This window comes from Anomalospiza imberbis, chromosome 8, assembly GCF_031753505.1.
Source record: "Anomalospiza imberbis isolate Cuckoo-Finch-1a 21T00152 chromosome 8, ASM3175350v1, whole genome shotgun sequence".
Taxonomy (NCBI): Eukaryota; Metazoa; Chordata; class Aves; order Passeriformes; family Viduidae; genus Anomalospiza; species Anomalospiza imberbis.
The window spans coordinates 10,466,339-10,485,278 of record NC_089688.1 but is presented as its reverse complement, the minus strand read 5'-3'; the positions used below and the strand labels follow the sequence as shown (position 1 = coordinate 10,485,278).

The 18,940-nt window shown below is 39.0% G+C and overlaps 1 protein-coding gene across 2 annotated transcripts in view; it reads left to right on the top strand.

The window, feature by feature from the left end:
* Positions 1-18,940, top strand: part of SH2D4B (SH2 domain containing 4B) — a 65,788-nt gene that overhangs the window by 9,408 nt on the left and 37,440 nt on the right. For both annotated transcript variants that reach the window (XM_068197294.1, XM_068197295.1), the window contains 2 exons: positions 11,801-11,960; positions 13,039-13,186. In XM_068197294.1, the coding sequence (XP_068053395.1) occupies positions 11,801-11,960; positions 13,039-13,186 (308 nt within the window). The remainder of the gene's footprint in view (positions 1-11,800; positions 11,961-13,038; positions 13,187-18,940) is intronic.

The following is an 18,940-nucleotide window of genomic DNA, read 5'->3' as shown; positions in this document are numbered from 1 at the left end:
TGCCTTTCCAGCTCTTTCTCCCATTCGTAGGATGAAGCTGTTAGGCTGGTGTATGATAGAAAACCTTTTCATCTTGGAAATGTAACAGTGATTCCTCACTCAACAAGGAGATGTCACAGAGATACGTAAACCACTCATTTCCCTGCCAAAGATCTTATCATATCGTTAAATCTATTAAAGCTTGAATGTTCAATGTTTCTAATAACTTCTGGTAGCTGATTTTGAGAAAGCTCTGTATTGGTTATGGGACTGCAATCAGCATTTCAAATACTGCTTATTTGAACACACCCATGGTAGAAACACCCCAATACAGAGACGTTGGATTCAGTTGTCAGACTTGAAATATCTAGAGCTTCTGAACCTTACAAAGTGCCCCTAGATAGTTATCAATTCAATGACAATTATTAGAACAGTGCTTCAAAGCAAAACTATCTTCCAAGACTCACTTGAAGCACAGACCTGCATGGAATAACTGGACTAAGCTACAACAGTAGCCTTAAAATTAGGGGGGAATGTCCAGAACACCCTAGTCAGCCATAGTAGGAATTGAAAATGACCCCTCAGAGATTGCAAGATGGACGTTTAATTTTTAGTTTTTTCATGTTAGTGCTCTCACTGTGAATGGCCCTCTTGAGAGGACTTCTCCCATACAGCACAAAAGTCTTGTTCATTTTGATTGATTTGTAGCTGAGAAAAACTTAAAAATGCAGTTCAGCTTCACATACCAAAACAACATCATATCACTGAGATAATCTGTATCATGCTCATTCTTTGAGGGAGACAGATACAGAAAATTCTTAAATTCTTGCAAAAATATTTATCTGATGATTTGTCACAGTGTTGACACCTACATTTCCATATATAAATTATACATTAAACCTGTTCAGCTTCCTACTACAGGAGACCATTTTCTGGGTAAGTAATTTTCTGATTAATAAGTAATTGGAGAAAGGAGAGCAGATGAGTACCCTATAAATTATATTTGCTCTGACAAAGGTAGTCATTGAGTTAAATTTCACAAAAACCCATTTCTATTTTACCTTCTTAAATTGCCAATTAAAGGTACTGCTTAGGTTTGACTTTTGCCCACTGTTCGGGAATTTCTACTTTCTTCAGAGCTGTAGTGAAGAACTGTTGGAATCAGATTTGCAAGTCAGGCATCTGGTTCTGCTGGAAATATTTCTTTACTTTCATGAACTGATGTTCACCAGAATTAGAAAATATAACTTCTTTCAGGTGTGCTGATGATTAACTCTACAGGTACTTGTAATTGATTTCTGTTGCATAGTTCCACAATGTGATGTTAAATGGTCTCTCAATGAAGATGGTTTCTTGTTTAAAACAGAAAAGATAAAAAAGCCAACTGCAAATTAAGGATATAAAATAGTAATTACTGTGCAATAGTCTTGCCTGTAGACTCAAGGGGTCAGAGTAGATGCCAATAATATTTTTTATCTTAAAATATTTTTTTCCTAGAAGACAATTGACATAATTTTTTTGGACCTTGAAGCAGCTTAATTTTAAGTTGCCCTTAATATATAAGTGAATTTCCAGGCCGCCTTCCGCTGCTACACAGTGTAGAATGTAGAGTGGTTTTATTCCTGTTTTAAATTAGTGGCTACTAAGAAATGCAAAGCTACCCCAATTATGTGTTCTTTATTCCCTTGAAACTGAGGGATCTGAGATTTTACATCTGTGGGGTTTTTTTGACTCTGCTGCATGACATGTTTTATATTTGTGCTACTTTTTTTAGTCCAAGAATTATTCTGAGTTTGTAGATATCATTGTAGCCTGAAAGGGTGGAATAGATGTGAGGTTTCAATATATCTAATGTTGTGCTGAGTTTCTGAGAACGTGGGTGTTGTTTGTGAATACAACATAGCATTTGTATAAAATAATTTGACACTAATTTAACTGTAATTATCTTTATAGCACTGCCTTTCAAATCCTTATGCTTTCCTCAAAGTTTGAATAGCCACATATTAAATTTTTTCTTCCCATCTCTTTGGGATGGGATACGGTGAGATTGAACAAAAGCTGTTAATGACAATGGAGACTTCTCTAAATAAAAGTACTCTGAAAAGTGCCTTCTGCTTGATCTAGAGTTCTATATCCCAGCTGCTGCAATTCCCCATGGATTCAGGAGCTTAGCTACTGAATGGGATGTGTTAGCTACTATGGGATGTGTGCACCCAGCAGCACAGCAAAAGGCTTGGATTTTTCAAAACATAGCAGTGCTTGTGAGTTCAATTTTGATTTCCTACAGTGACTTAAAGATGAAGTGTTCTCATGCTTTAAGTGTGCTGTCCTATGGAAACCACAAGTGCAGAGTTGGGGGCAAAAAGATTGGCATATGCAGGTCAGAAAGGCCTTGTGCTAGAGTTAAAATCATCAACAGACTTAGGGAATGCTCATTAATATGATCATTTTTTAATTGTTTGGAAACTGACTAGCAAAGGTGCCAAATCTGGATTGTTTTTTAAAGCACTGCCACTGAGTGCAGGCTGTCCATAAATGTCCTATTCAGTACTATGGAATTTGCTGTTTAGAAAACAAACAAGTCCAAACCATGAAATAAGATGTAAGCTGTTGAGAGTGTTTAGCAAGCTAAATAGTGTACTCATCTGTGTAGTCTTATTCTTAATTTCTAAAGAAAATAAAATTAGTCACCTGCAGTAAATTCTAAACAGTGCCTGCTTCTGTATTTAAATGGTTTGGTTCCATGTGTCTTGAGGAAAGGTTAAAGTTGAAATTAATATCAGAATGAGTCAATGTTGAAGGAATTATTTCACTTTGGGTGTAAATGAAATGTGTTCAGATTATTCAATGGTTTTAATTTCTTTGCCAGTTAAAAAAGACAGATTGATGTCTAAAGGGAAGCAATGTATAAACATCACTTCAGAATTCAGTATTTCCTTTGGAAGATATTGAATAAATTATACCTTGCCTAAAATAATTAGTAGAATTTGGGCATCATGTGGGTCCTCCTAAAATGACAGCATTTATGGACCTTATTCAATGTAAAGGAAATATTTTGTAGCTTTAATTGAAAAATGACTGCTGGCTGGCACTGGAATAGCATCACAGGTGAGCTGAATTCTTGGAGGTCCATCTTCAATTCACTTACAAATTGCTCCTGGGCAGATGTTTCAGGAACATATCTTCATTGTAATAAAACAGTTTGCTTGTTCCTACTGTGCTAAAATCACTGAGAGATGTCTCCTCAAAATTCCAAGATCCCTTGGGATTTTCTGAGATTTGACTAACAGGCAGCTTTGTAATTTGCACAGAAACATATTTATGTGATTAGGCAGGAGCCCTTTAGCCACTACAGCTGAGCTGGGAGGAAGCAAAGGATCCTGCCAATTTCAGTTTTGACACTGATGCAGTATTCAGCACTGCCAACATTCCCAAAATGAGATCTCAAAAACTATTGATCATTACGTAGCTGAAGGACAGTCATGTGGGAGGAGAAACAATGCTGATCTGCTGCTGTCATTTCTGCCATTTATTCATTGTGAACTGCAGCTCGTGGTGCTTAGACTGGAGCGATTTGTAAATACTCTTATTTACCTGTCCTTAACAAGAAGAGCTGGGAGAAAATAGGGTAGACTTATCACAGCATGGTTAGAAAATAATTTATCTATCTAAATGGCATTTGTGTTAGAAAGATCATTAGAGAATAGATGATGCTATTTGGAAGCAAGTATCTCAAATATAGCAAGTGGATGGCTGGAGAATACATCAGTGTCAGAGGAAGGCCAGTAAGTGAGCATGTGTTTCAGTGGGTGGACATGCAGTGACATTTTGTCTGACTTTGAACTTGGAAATGTATTCCTTATTTATGCCCAGGCCTCTGCAGACCCTGGTAATACTTAGCTAAGATTTTATCTCCTGTGGTGACAAGCTCCTGTCAGTGTTCAGTGTTTCTTTCTTTGTATCACTGGATATGGATCTAACCAGGGACATCAGACCTCAGTATTTCTGAAATTTCTGGCATTACATGATTGTGGATTCTGTACAGTCCTGTCCTTTGTTTCCAATTCAGATACAGATGGAAAAGTAACAGGCAAACAGGAGCAAGAACATTAAAACAATTTTTGTTAGGGTGTTGAGCCATCTAATTTGAAGTCATTGGATGAGTTTTAATGTAACACTTACAATGTAGAGCAGCTTGAGATATGCTGCAGCTTTGTTGTGCTCTGTACCTTGGGCCAGAACTGAGCTGCTCAGGGCCTGTGCCTGGTGTGGCTGAGTGCTGAGGTAGGGTTCAGCAGCTTCTCAACTCAGCTCTCTGAACCTGGGGCTATCAAGAGACCTCCAGCAGCTGGATGACCTAGGTACACCAGATGGAACAAATCCAGAGGGACTTTTCCCACCTCCTGTGATCAGCAATAAGTCTGTGCTTTTTCATTTTGTATCTTGTCCTGCAGCTGATTTCTCTGTTTTGCAGAAAATTGACAGCAGAGTATTGCTGCCTACCTGGGACCTTCTCCTGCAGACATGCAATCCTCAGTTCTCATGTTCCTGAGACATCTGGCACCAGCCATTCTCTGAGAAAGGCTGCTGGTTTAGAGGAGCCTCTGGCACAGAGGGCATTGCTGTGTTTCTCTGCAGTGTTGTGTTCCTCTGCCTGTCTGCACACAGCAGCGTTGGACTTTCTCCCACATACTGTGCCTCAGTAATGATACAAGGTTGTGGCTGTTTGCAAACTCATGAATACTTGTTATGGAAAGAGGGCAGAACAATGGCCAAGGAGAGAATGGGATTTGCCCAAACTAATGGCTTGCTGATTTTGCCATTTTTTTACATAAATGACTAAAACATTCAAGGACAAAGGAACCAGGTTTTGAGAGCAGGATTTGGAAGGTACAGAAAAACTCAATGTGTTCAAGTCAGCAGTGGATTTAGCCAGACACTGATGGCAGTTCAATGACCTTTGAGTCCACTTGTTTGCTGCGGTGCTAAAAAGCCTCGCTGTAGGGTATAGTTCTCCCTGCTTTCATGGTCCTGTGTGCCTGACAAAAGGAGTCAGTGCAAACCTAGCACGCTGCATTAATCAGGAGAGCCTGGTGCAGAAAATGATCCATAGCTCCCTGTTCATTCTGTGACACAGAACTCTTATCCTCCTGTTTTGAGTTTCCAGCAGACCCTGAAGCAGCCATGCAGACTTAGTTTTATTTTATTTCAAAGGGAAAACCTGGAAGCTTTGTGATAGGTCTGTGAGAGAAACCAAGCCCTCTATATAGCTTTTACACTTTACAAGGTTCAGTTTGGATGAAGAATCAGAAAATATGGTGCTGTGTTCTTGAAATTTTTTAATGAAGAAAAAAAAAATCTGAGATGAGCAATACTGATGGGAATTATTTTAAAACCTTCAATTTTTCTCTGATGCTTACCTATATTTTTATGCTGTTTACAGTGAGAGGGTCAGCCATAAAAATGGACAGACAAGAGGCTGCCTCTAGATTGTACAAGGAGTTAGAAGAATGTCTTTAAGAGAGAGTTTTGAATGTTATCTCCTGGCTGAAATTGGGCCAATTACAAAATTGTTACATGTAACAGTGTGCCTTGGCCAGGGAGCCACAAAATTGTTTGCAACATACTGGGTAGCTGCAGCGTAAATGGTATTTTATTTCTGTGTTTCTTTTTTCTTATTTTTGGTTTCTAACATGCAAACCCCTGTGTGTATGTTGCATATATACATACCATGTCCTAATGTAAACCCACTTACCTTTGAGTGTTGTGTACAGTTATCCCTGCTACATTTGTTAATTACCAGAATCCTATGTGAGTAACTGTTTCCTCCCTTAATATTTGCTCTCTTCAGTCACTCTTCCTTTATTTGATCCTGCAGGGGTTTATTGCAGCATAATTATTTCCATGGTAACAGGCTGTAATTCCATAAACAGAAGATTGAGTTTGTTATATGATCAGGAAGCAGCTGGAGAGCCATAAAAGGCTGATTTTTCAGCAATGCTGAAATCCTGCAAGCCTTATTGATATATTAATGTAATCAGCTGAATTTCCTTCTGCCTTTGCAAATCCTCCCCTCAATAGAAAGGCACATAACACAGTATTGAAATTCAAAGGTGTGTAAATTGAAATGTTAGGGGCAGATTTTCCCCCCATTCTTCTAAGAATTGAAATGAAGGGGTTTTTTGAACATATTTTGGGAAGAGAGGGATTCAGTGCTCCCATGACTATTAGCAGGGGCAGAGCAAAAATTAATTGTACCTCTTCAGTTTATTGTGGGATGATATTTTCATTACTTTCTTCAGTACCATCTAGTTCTTCTCTGTATATTTTAATGGATTTACAGCAGTTATTGTTTTGAGAAGTGCATTCTGTCCTTTGAATAGTCTCTCGAAAACATTCACAGTAATTTCCTAGGTTTTCTCCTTAGAAAGAAGTGAAATTCTGTTTGTGTGTTTGTAAAAAAAAAAAAAAAAAAAGATAATTCAATACTTATGTTGGCGAAGCTCAAGGAATTGAGAACAGCCTAAAGCTCACATCCTAATTTTCATCCTAATCAATGAGCTTCTAACACATGTCCTCTAGCTAAATGAAACAGAATGGAACCTCATCTACCCTGCAGACTAACAAAATTCAAGCCTCTACTTTAAAGAAGCCATAAAAATAATTTGCTTGGAAAGCCAAGAAATCTCAAGTAAAGAACATTGTGCTTAGACCAGAGTATACCAGATATTTGAATTGCAGAAGAACAAAAAACCCACAACCCTACAAACACAGCAAACTCCAAGAGCTATGGTTTGGCTCTCCATGGCAAAAGTAGATCAGGCTGATCAGCTTTTAATGCACATGCAGCCTATTTCAAATGCATAATAAATTTCAGGAGTTTATTTCTAGCCCAGAGAGAGAAAAGAATAGAGATGTTTTCTGTAGAGAGTCAAAAGATACTTGTGTGACTGCAAAGCTTCCCAGCGGGTGAGGAAGGACAGTCAATTGCTACTGCAGAGATTTGTAGCTTCCAAGCAGGAGAATTATGGTGGGAAGCCTAGAGAAACAAGGCTGTTCATGGAAATAGCAGGTTCTTTAGTATAACATTTAGCAGAATTTGAATGCTGTCCTGTGGTTCTGAGATTATAAATCAGTGATCACATAATTTTCTGAATTTACACCCTGTGGTATTCCCTACCACAGAAAGGCAGGAGGGTGCTTGGTGCTCTCTGTCCTTTTGCTGGACTAAGCAAGCAGACTGGGTGATGGCACAGCTGGGAATCCTGACACCAAATCAGGCCTCTAGCTCCTTGGAATAGCTCCCATGTAAACACTGGGGATGGATCACAAAAGGGGCAGCTGGGGATTCACTAACTGTTAAAGCAATGGTGACCAAGCTTAGAGAAAGGAAGCTGACTCCAGCAGTATTCTATTTGCTCTAATTACCATTATTTCCAAAGCACTTTTATTTGGAGATGTAAAAAAAGAGGCCAAGAACCCATAAAACTCCTAAACCTAGTAAGCAGCTCATCTCCTGTGTTCCAGCTGGCAGAGGCAGTGCGGGGCTCTGGTCTCCTTGGCGTGTCTTTGTTTGTTCCAAGCCTCAGACACAACGTGGAGGTCTGAGCTGATAGGATTGGAACCCAGTGTGGCCTGAGCTGGGATTCCCCGTGCTGGTGCTTCTCTCTGTCCCCAGGTATCCAGGCAGTGTTGGTGTTCCTTGGCAGCATTTGGCCATGGCAGTGACAAGGTGACAATGCCTTGCTGGTCTGGAGCATCTCAGAGGCCAGAGCAGCCCGTGGTGACCCATGGCTCAGCTCGTAGTAGCACTCCAGCACTCTGAGGGTGGGATCAGGAGTGCTGATGGCAGAGACTTGGAATTCTTGTAGGTGAGAGCTCGAGTCTCTGATTGCTCTCCAGGCATTGTTTCACACTTTCATTGCTGGTATGGAATTGGCTGTGCAAATAACAGACAAATAGAAAACATGATTTGGTCTTATTTTTGATTCTGTCTGATTATATGTACAAACTTGAGTTGCGGTTGGTTCTGGCTTTAGGTCTCCAAGAAAGTTTTTGCTGTGATTCCTTTGTGCTGCAAATTTGAGAGACCTGATTTTGCATTTTCTGACCTGGCATTTGTCTGGAGTAAGGAGCCAGAAGCCAGTTTACTGGTCTCAAAGCAGTGTGGGTGTAGATTTAGAGGAGCTCCATGTGAGATACTGACTCATGGATGAGCTTCAGGTGAAAAGAATTTCAGAAGTTTGTTGTCTTCTTCTGGTGCTACAAAGTTGTTTTAGGTGAAAAATGGTGGCAGAGTAGGGATGTCAAAGACCTAGTAAATTATTCAGTAAGTTTTCCTGATAAAGCTGTGCTTGTTTCTAGAATACTTCCATTTCTACTCTTCAAACCAGACTAACTTTGATGTCCACTGCTTCCTAACGGTTATTATTTTCAGCCTGCCACAGTCTCTCCAAGAAGAAAAAAGGACTTTTGTGGTCAAGGCACAAGACTGGGGCTCAAGAGGTTTAATTTTTGTTTCTTGACTCTGCCTTAGGCTTTGTGACTGGGCTTAGAAGCCTGTTGCTGAGCAGAGGAAGCATTAGGCTCTCTTGCCTCCTACTCATCTACATTTCAAATTTGTTTAGTCAGGACCTGTCTCTTCCTTTTATATTTAGTTGAATTTTTCTTTTTTGTGTATTTCTCTTTGATTTGGAAATAAAGTGTATTAACAAAACATCTTATTTTGCAGAAAAAAAAAGTAATACTTGAGAGACATTTAAAAGCACAAATTATTTTGTTATAATCAGCCATAAATAGAGTTAATTCTCTGCTTGCAAAGCAGACTACACTAGTTTCCTACAAGTTTTAGGGAAAATAATTTTCTGGACTTTCTTGATCTTGCCATAGGTTCTGCAGTTTAAAATATCATTAGCCTAGAAGAGCTGACCCTCTCACTGTGAATATGGTTCTGAAGGCTGCAGAGACTTTTTGTATGGCAGAAATTCTGCTCTCACAGTGCCAAATTTTCTCCCTGAGGTGCTCTTTTTTTTTTCCTGCCTGCTGATTTTGGGTGTTATTTTGTGCTAAGAAACTACTGAGTTTTATGATCAGATTGTACAGTAAAGCCCAGCTGCAGCTTTATGGGAGCAGAGGTTTAAGGGCAGGTTTGCATGGGAATCATTTCTTGAATTAAATTCAGTGGTTGGATGAGAAAAAGCCTTCTTCTAGAGAAAAATCTGAATTAAGGCATCTGTACTCAAGCTGAATTATTTTAAAATTATAAAAATATGGAGGTTTTTCTGTTTAATGCTGAAGGTTAAAATTGCCAAATTGTTTAATACATAAATCTTTCAGCTTTGACTGTATCTGAACATGCCCATTATGCATATACAGTAGAGTTCTGTACTGTGTGTAGTGCTGAACCAACAATACTGATGGTTTCAAAGGCATTCATACATCTACTGGCTAGAACTTTATAAAAAAGATCCATTGTTTTAAAAGAAGAACAATTTCTCAAGACATGTCTACAAATCAGCTGTTTGTTTTATTGGGCTGGGTTGCAGTGGGTAAGTTGTGCTTCTAAGAAACACATTAATAAACCTTTGGCAAAGAAAACCTTGAGAGAAGCAAAGATAAAATTTGTCTGTTTACCTGAAGAATTATATATTTTTTTTCCTTCCTGGTTCCCTCTGATAAGCTCATAAATGAACAGAAATAGTGAAATTGTCTCAGAACTGGAATAGTATTTTGTAACTACCAGTTATGGTACAGATCAATTAATACAAGGTGTGTTTGCAATCTTTTCTATAAAGTACTAAATAAAGGAGAGCAACTGGGATATTCAGATTCCTCACAAGAAAGAAGACATGCTGTGCTTTTAAAACAAAAACTGCCTTTGGTTTTATGGAATTAGTACTCCCGGGAGTACTCATTCCATACTTCTCAAGATACTTTACCAGGAAATGCAGTAGGAGAAAACCTTGTGGGCAAATAGTTATATGGCCAGTCAGGTCTCAGCAGATGGTATTCTAATGCCGTATCCAAAAAATACAAGTTCAAAATAAATGTTGTGTTGACAGGAACACAATGTACAGAACAAGAACCACAATGAAATACATTCACATTTATAACCTGAGACATAATCTGATAGACTGTGAAAGAGCAAATGCTTTTGAGAGTTATTGAAGGAAAACACTATTAGCTTAAATTTCCACCCCTCTTTGAAGTTAGTACTGTTAGGCCAGCGCTGGGGATTCGTATAAATTACATTTTCAAATTTGATATAGAATATCAGCTTTCATGATGAGATCTGATCTGTTCATTGCCTTCAGTCTGGATTGTCAACACTTGTGAGTGTGGGCTGGTGCTGACACTGCTGCTGTCAACAGCCCCACTCCACTGCCTCCTGCAGTTTTCTGCCTTCAGCCTGGGATGTCAGAAACACTTTATTGATTGTGCATTGGGAAACTTAATCCGGTTAAATGGATATGTCCTCACACAGAACAAGTGGTAGCTTCAGGTGAGAGTAGCTAAGCTGATACTGGTAGAGAGAGATGGAGGGAAAAGTGCCCGTTCACATAGGACAGGTTTCTTTTAACTCTTACGGGAACACTGAAGAAAAACTACTTAGGAAAATGCTGCTCTGTCCATCTCTTTATTTTCAAATGAGACAAGATTCCTTTTAGAAGATATGTTGTGGTGCACAATTTTCTCGTATCAATGTTTCGGTGAGAGGATGAAATCTAGGGGACTGTAACGTACAGGGAATAATGCAAACTGCTGACCCTTTATGGCCTTGTAGTCTGAATTCTTTGAAATAATCCACTGTTTATTTAGCAATGGCTTTGTGGCAGAATCTCATTTTGTGGAGGACAGTTTCAAGAAACTTGCAAAAAAGAAAATGTAAAAATTGATGCAAAAGAGGTCTTTCTACAAATTTCTTATTATGAACCTCTAAAATGCTTATAATATTTGACAGTTGTATTTATAAAAGCAGAAGGAAAAGACCAAACCACACAAAGTCAGGTAATGTAAATAACTATTAAAATGTATTCAGGTTGGATCTAATCTAGTGCCCTTTGTAGTCCTACAGTTGGTTCTTGTACTTGATGGCTCACCAAATGCAGTCTGTGTTGTAAAGAGCTCTCAGGCCTTTTGTGGTGTTCTTAAAATCACTCTGTCAACACAGTAACCATAGATTTTTGTGTAGTTTGTGTCATGAAAACTGAACCAGAAATTTAATCCCTTTCAATGGCCTACGTGAGCAGAATAGGCTCTGCAGCACTGAGTGGTGTGTTCTGAGTATGCAGACTCCCTGAAACTCCTGCTTCACACAGTGGGGGCGGGAAATTCCTGGATTCCTTGGAAGTGTTCCCATGAAGTTTCTCTACCTGTTCAACACTGGACATTCTTTGTGTACAAAACATTTTTAGTCACATAATATCTATAGTCATTAATTTTGCCCTATCTCTTTTTCCACACTCTTCATTCATCCTTTGTTGAGTGAAGTGAGCAAACATAGCAATTAAAAAGGGATTATAATACTGGAATTCTGGGAAATGCATGCTTGAATTAATAATTTTTATTTTTGTGGGACAGTGAGTCTTTAAAGATTGGGTAATCTGCAGCATGAAAACATTTTAATTTTTTTCCCCCCCGTGTTTGACCCGATTTGGTCAAATCTGAAGATTTCTTTGGACCTCTGAGCAATGTTTTCTTCCGAGTTGTAAATTGCAAGCTTAATGTTTTCTAAATTGCAGATTTCCTATCCTTTCATGTCTGTTTATGCAGGATTTGAGGCAGTGTTTACGTTCTGGTGTGTTCTCGGTGGCTGTTGCAGGTAACGGCAAGCGCGTGCAGTGGCTGCGGGGCAAGGACGGTGAGGTCTGGGTCTGGGTGATGGGAGAAGCCCCGGGGGACAAACCCTACGAGCAGATCTCGGAGGAGCTCATAGCAGAGCGGGCCAGGCAGCAGGCACAGAAGGAGGCAGAAGAGCTATGGTGAGGATTTAAGAATCTGAGTTCAGTGGCCATTTGGCATAATGGGAGGCATGACCTTGTAGAAAGGTGGGAGGTAATGGTGGGTAAAACTGGTAAGTATGTTTTGTGAACATTCGCTTTCACTTGTTTTGTCAGGTTTTCAGCCTGTTAAAAATGTAATTTTGTTTCTATTGAATATTGAAAGCCAACAACCCTATTTGCAAAAAAAGTGGTGCCAACTTTTTTCTCTCTTGGGAATTTAGCAAAACCATTGACCAGCCTGCAAATAAAGAAAAATGAAGCAGTCTGGTTTTGAGATGATTAAATTAGATATGTTTGTTATATCACAGTTCTGAGCCCACAATGGGGGCTTAGTACATAAAATACTTTTTAAAATTGGTTTTATTTGCAATTTGCTTGTATTAATTTTTATTCCAGCAGTTCAAAAAATCATTATACAAAGTCCCATGCGGATGTTTCTAGCAGGGCCTTTTCCACTTTTGGGGGAGATTCAAAAGTGTATTGATGCTTGATATTATTAGGAATTAGGCCACCTGCCTCACACACTTTCTTTTGTAGTGCAGCACTGAAAAGTGACTCTTTAATACCAGGTTATTCTATGTTATCCTTTTTCATATGAGATTATTCTTGCTTGGACTATTTGCATATTTCGGCAGGGATTGAAACCTTCAACCTGTGCTCTGAATTTCTTTTACATTGTCAGTACTAATAAACAATCTGGCAGAAGAATTTGGGAGACATTTGTACTAGTATTTGAAAGACAATAAATTCCAACCATGTTTTGCTAGACTAATAGAAATATCTAAGGTATGACTTAAAGACATCCAAGAAGTACTTGTCTAACTTAGAAGTGCTATTTTAATTAGTAATTCATCAAAAATTGTAAATTTTCTGCTCTCTGGATGGTTTCTTCAAATATGATTTGTGGTAGGTCTCTTATTAAATGATTTTAATTCTTTGCTTGCCTCTTTCCATTAAGTCTTACGCTAATTATTTATTGCAACCAGTGAGTAAGTATTGATCCTCAATTTAAGAAAATTAGTGCATTAAATTTTTATTTTCACATCCTTTTCTGAAGGAGACAAAAGGAAGCTGAAATAACAAAGAAATTCCGTGATGCTATGGCTCAAGAAAAAGCCAGAATAGTGGCAGAAAAATGGAAAATAGAAATGGAGGATCGGAAAGCAGCCAAACTGGAGGAAGAAAAAATTCAGGAGGAGCTGAAGGTTTGCATAGAGAAATTTAGGGGGTTTTTAAATAGTGTTTTCAAATAGATTCACAGTTCTTGTCACCTTCAGTGCATGCTTATTAATAAGCTTTAAAATCCAGAGTTGTAATTTTTCATTCTGGAATATACAGATAGCTACATGGTGTTCAGCAGAACAGCTGGGTGAGCGATGAGAAAAAATTACAGGTCTCATTCAGAAGTGCCAGAACAATCAAACTGGATATTCAGCTCACACATTAACAGAATTGTTCAGTCAGCTGTGCTGGATGAATCATCCTGGGGAAAAAAAATGTACAATTGGGAAAGATCTCATTTTAAGTTAGTTTGCTTGAACGTATTCTGTGTGTTTTGGATGAGTTTGTTCACACAATGAACTTCAAAAATGTGTCACTACTTCCTTCAAAATAATAAGGGGTGGATCCTTCCCCTACTCAACATATGGGAAAAGTCCAGTTGGCTTTGCTGGGAAAAATTAATTTGCTTGATTTTTATTGACTTCACAATGAACTTTTTATGAGCTCAGTTACAATATTTTAATGTTTGTTGGAAATAATATTTTTTTCACATTTTCTAGTTTAAAATAGCAATTTCAAAACTAAATGGGAAACACCTCTGTCCACCCTTTTCATATTACTTGATAAAGATTAAAACTGGTTTAAAAATGAGAAAGCAAAATATAATGGGTTCAGTGTGCAGAGAAGCCATGACAGTCCTCTGAGGCTGGGATGTGCCTGCTGGGACTGCACACGATTGGTGAGGCTGAGTTTCCATGGAGAAAGTCTGGAGAAAATCTGATTCTGAGGGTCCAGTAACTTCCATCCACACTCCTCTCCCCTGCTGACAGCTCGCTGTGCCTCTTCCTTTCCTGGTGCAGTGATTTAAGGTATGGAAAGCAGGGATTGACTTTTCCTATTGTCCCTTTGTGATGGGAGGAATGCTGAAAACTTAGTGTTACGTTTATGTGGTTTGATTGCAAATAGCAAATTTCTTGTCACTCTGCAGACTGTGGGCCTGGGATTTGAGGTGGTTGTGGAGCACAAAGCCAGGGCAGTTCCTGCAGAGGAGACTGCATAGAGTTGCTGATTTACCTTTACACAATTAATTTGAATTCACAGGAGAGAATGGGGCCTTTGAAATTTGATGTCAATGAGTAATGAAAGTATACCTTTTTGCTTCATTAATGTATGAATAATGAGCAGAGCAACTAATTAAATACTCTTTCCTCTGTTCTCTGGAAAGTAAAGCCCTCTTGAACAAAGGCTGACAGTGTTCACTTATGTCTATGTGGCTGACTCACAGGACACTTGATGGGGAAAATGTCCACAAGCTCACTGTTACTGTTCTGTTCCAAAGAGACTTTTTAAAAGAACAGAGTGAGCAACTTCTGAGACTTTCAGTGGCCAGTATTCATAGCTTTCTATTAAGGAAAATTATTTGTTCAGTTGTTGATGCAATTAAAAGGAATGGCTCCATATTCTGCACATGTTCATATTGATGGAAAGGTAATGTCACAGTCATCTACGTTTCCACTGTTTCCCAGGACGTGAGCAGGTGCCCCCCATCCAGCTGTGTGCCTGGTAGGAGTACTGCTGGAAGGGGGATGAGATTATGGTTCAGTTTCTACTTAGAATTTCAAATATTTTGGCCAGTATTTCTTTATCTCTCTTCCTAAAGTTGCCAACATATTTGTTCTGTCAAGGAAGTAGAAACCCTTTCTTTCCCAATGGTTTCTCTTAAATCAAGCACTTAAAGACAGAATTTGCAAAAATTTAAATAAATGAACCACAGTTTTCAAAATAAGACCCGGTAGAAAGGAACTCTTGACTTAAAGAATTAGTTTGGAAACCAGATATGATGCAGTGATTGTTTCTTTAAATGGCCTTTATCAAGTGTTCCCCATAATTTCCTGCATTAATCCAACAACAGAGTCCAATTCCACTTTCAGCATAGACTCTTCAGTTAGGTCTATAATCTGAGATCTGCCAGGAGCAACTCGGTCTGACATAGAGTTCCAGCAGCAGAGATCCAAATGCAGGATTGATTCCTGGTACTTTGACATCACTCCTTTGCTACTCAGAAAATCAACTTATCTGTTACTTGCTCTTGAAAGATCAGATCTTGTACATTGAGTGTGGTATCTAGACAGGGAAAGAAAGTTGTGTTTCTGACATCCACATCCAACTAGAAGGAAGGAATACAACTAAGGTACAGGGAAAAAATGAATTAATGAATCTACTGGTGTATGATAGAAGTAATTGATAGAATGAAGAAAAGGAATTTGATGTAGATCTGTAGGCAAGCTCACTTCAACAGATTTAAAACATTTAATGCACTGGTAATCATCCTTCTGTGATGATGACCAGACCATGTTTAAAGAGGTCTCCAGACTGAGGTATGGAAAGTCCAGTCTCTGCTAATGCTTCATCCTCTTGAAGCAGTTTGACTTAGGAAATTGAAACTGTCTCCTTTCTGCTGGCATGTTTAATTTCTAACCATATTGTCTCACAAAACCTCCTTTTTAAGATGCTTTTATTCCTCTTGACCTATCACAGGAAGTTAGGGTTGTCTGCACTAGATAAATGATATCTTACATATCAAAGAGAATGATGATCCCTATTTCCTTTTTCCAACACTATTCCAAAAGCATTGCTTTCCTTGGTGTTTCTAAGCAGAATTGCCTTTAATTTATGATGCTAGAATATAAATGTCCACTACTCTATTTTCGCAGTTTAAGGACAGCTATTCTTTTATGCACCTATTGCAAAGGACAAATAAGAGAACCAATTACTATCATTAATCTTTTTGCTAATTCACAAAGGCTATGAGCTCATAGGCATAATTTTCTATGGTTATCAGTAGCTGTCATTAAGAGTCTGAACAATGTGCAGAGCTAAGGCAAATTGAAGATGTGAGTGTCATCCAGCCAGGGATGAGTATCCTTCAGCTACATTTAGAAATAAAAGAGATCTCTCAGTTCAGTCTTCATGTGGTCTACATAAAGCAGGAGAATATTAATAGTGAAGTACTGTCCTTATGACAACATCAGATACCTGCCAAATTTAATAATATAAGCACAGTTGACAGCAGAGCTAGATTGTTTCTTAAAAATTCCCTGGGAGATGAAATGTGTCTCATCAAAGAAGATAGGTTCAGAGAACAAAACAATTAGTGCTTCTGTTCAGGAAATATCTAATTAACCTTATGCTCAGTAGAAAGAATACACTTTCTATTGAGCTTGGATAAGCTTTCAGCACATGCCTGAATGCTTTACTGTGTCCCCAAGTGCTGTGGACCTTATTCTTCAGAAAATTGCTGCCAGATGTAGAGTTTAGGAATACAGTGAACTGTCACCATTGCCATTTGGAGTACTGTGGGCTTCTTAGGATAGAGCAGTGAGCATTCTGTCTTGATCTGAAAAAAACCTCTTGTCTCCAAGTAAACGTCAAGCACTAGAGTGGGACTGTTATCTCCATGTGCAAATAAGCTGTAAGTTCAGCTCTGTGCTTTGCTGTGCCAAGAAAACATTGAACTCTCTCCCAAAGACAGCATATTTAGAATCTAGGAATATGACAACAGCTTCTTGCTGGAGTTCGGCACCCAATTCATTCTGAAAGTGCCTTTGGGTTATTTCAATGACAATTGCAATATTTCATTTTGTTTCCTTTTGGGTGACCACAATTCAGTAATTCTTTTTTTTTTTTTTTTTTCCTATGCTGTTGTCTCTTGAACAATGTTGTAAATCAGGAAGCTGTTAGTTTTGGTTGGGAACTGGGGTCTTCCGGTTTTCTCTTTCCTAATTGTAACTGATATTAATTTTAAAGGAAAATATCTTCCTCAGTGACATCAGTAATGATTGCACTTCTGAAGCCACTGTCTTCAGTCTGGATTGCTGGTAAAAACTAGCAAAGCTCAGGTGTTTTCCATGGGTAAATGGGAAAATATGAATCACTAATAGGGGTAGCTTACATGTTAGGAATTCAAGCTGTGAAGAGTCTCTAGGGTCCAGAGAGAAACTTTAAGTAGATAGGCACTGGATCTATGGCAAATTACTTGAGCAGAGCCTGTTCCAGCATGTGCAGTAAATGTCAGCTCTCTCCCAACCAGGATCAGTCCTTTGCTTTCCAGCTTATGGAACACAGGGTCGTTGTGATCAGAGTAAGTTGTTACCTCCTTGTATGAGATGTGTGAATAGCATGTCCTGGACACACCCATGGCAGAAATCTCGTAGCTTCTGCATAATGCATTTCATACATTTGTCTCTGTGCAAATACATGCACAGTGAAGCAATGCAAAGCCTGTGTTCCTTTTGAGACACTGGTAGTAGAGAAAAAAAATAATGCCTCTGCAAACACTTTCTTTTCTGATGCAAGTGAGAGAATTTTCTCAGAAAAAGGCTGGGAAGGAGTTGAACATATTTCTGCCTTTACTCAGAGCTCTGTTGGCACCTGTCAGGTGAGTCTGGAGAGACATCTGATCTCTGAACTCAGCTGGTTGTGTCAGCCTTGCTGAGAGCAGCCTGTGCTGCAGCCGGGGACCCTGGGGTTTCCAGATTTCCTTCCTCAGAGCAGGGAGTCCCTAATGGCTCTCAGCTGTGTTTTAGGTGGCCTGAATGTCTTCCCTGGCCCAGGTGGTTGCTGAGTGGGCTCAGGAGGTTTACTGCAGCTGTAGTGCAGCCAGCTGGCTGCAGCTTTCAGGGCTGCCAAAGACACTTCCTGCCAGCCTGAAGCACTGAGAGAATCCCAGGCAGAATTTGCTTCAGAAAGGGCTGTTGTCACACATACACCTTGTGGGTTTTACCCTGAGCAGGAGGAGGGTGGTCATTCAGCTGCCCTGCAACCTGTAAGACTCCCCAGAAAGACCCCAAGAGCTGTGGCAGCCAGAAGCCCAGTTTTCCTCTGAAAAAAACCACGCTGCTCTATTTTGCCTTTTCCTCAGTATATTTTAAAAATCATTCTGCAGCAAAAGCTAAATGATGACCTAATCTCCTTTCATCTGCCTTGGACTGAAACATTAAAACTTAACCATGGCTAATATTAAATATTATTTAGAGCTGCTCATAGTAAAGCTGTCAAACGTGGTGAGATACACATAGACAGAAACAAGTTTGTGGTAAATTCTCAGCTGCAGAGGATAGATAAGATCATTTAGCATGTTCAAATTCTCCATTGGAGTAAAGGCTGGACAGGATTACTGCTGCCTGTTGAATTGCTGGTGTGATTTGTTTTGGCAGCTTGGTATTTCTCAACAATTTGCAACTCTGTACTGGATTGTCACTTCCTAATTATTTTGGCAGAGCTGAAAGGGTCAGGCACAGGGTACAATCTCTCTCAACTGTCAGGCAGAAGATGGTGTTTGTAGGTATTACAGCTCTTCACTCCCAGCTCTGATGTGCAGGATTGGATTCCTGGGGAGAAGCAGACAAACTGCTTGCTGTATTCTTCTAGTGGAGTAAATGTAAAAAGTTCAGTTGTTGTTCATTTTCAATACAAACACACGCTGTTTACTCGTACTTGACAAAAAGATGACTGTTCTTTTCCGGTGTCATACCAGCAAGGATTGTTTCTTGTCACACACACCTTGAGGGGATTGGGCAATATGCCTGCATATCTATGCACTAATTTAATAAATATAAGTTAAATCTCCTCTTTCTGTGAAAAGGAAAATTATGTGAAAATTTTTGGTGAATTCAGAATCAAGTGCCTGTGTTAAGCTTTTGTTATCCCTTCTTTGGCTTAAATCTCCTTTTCAGTTA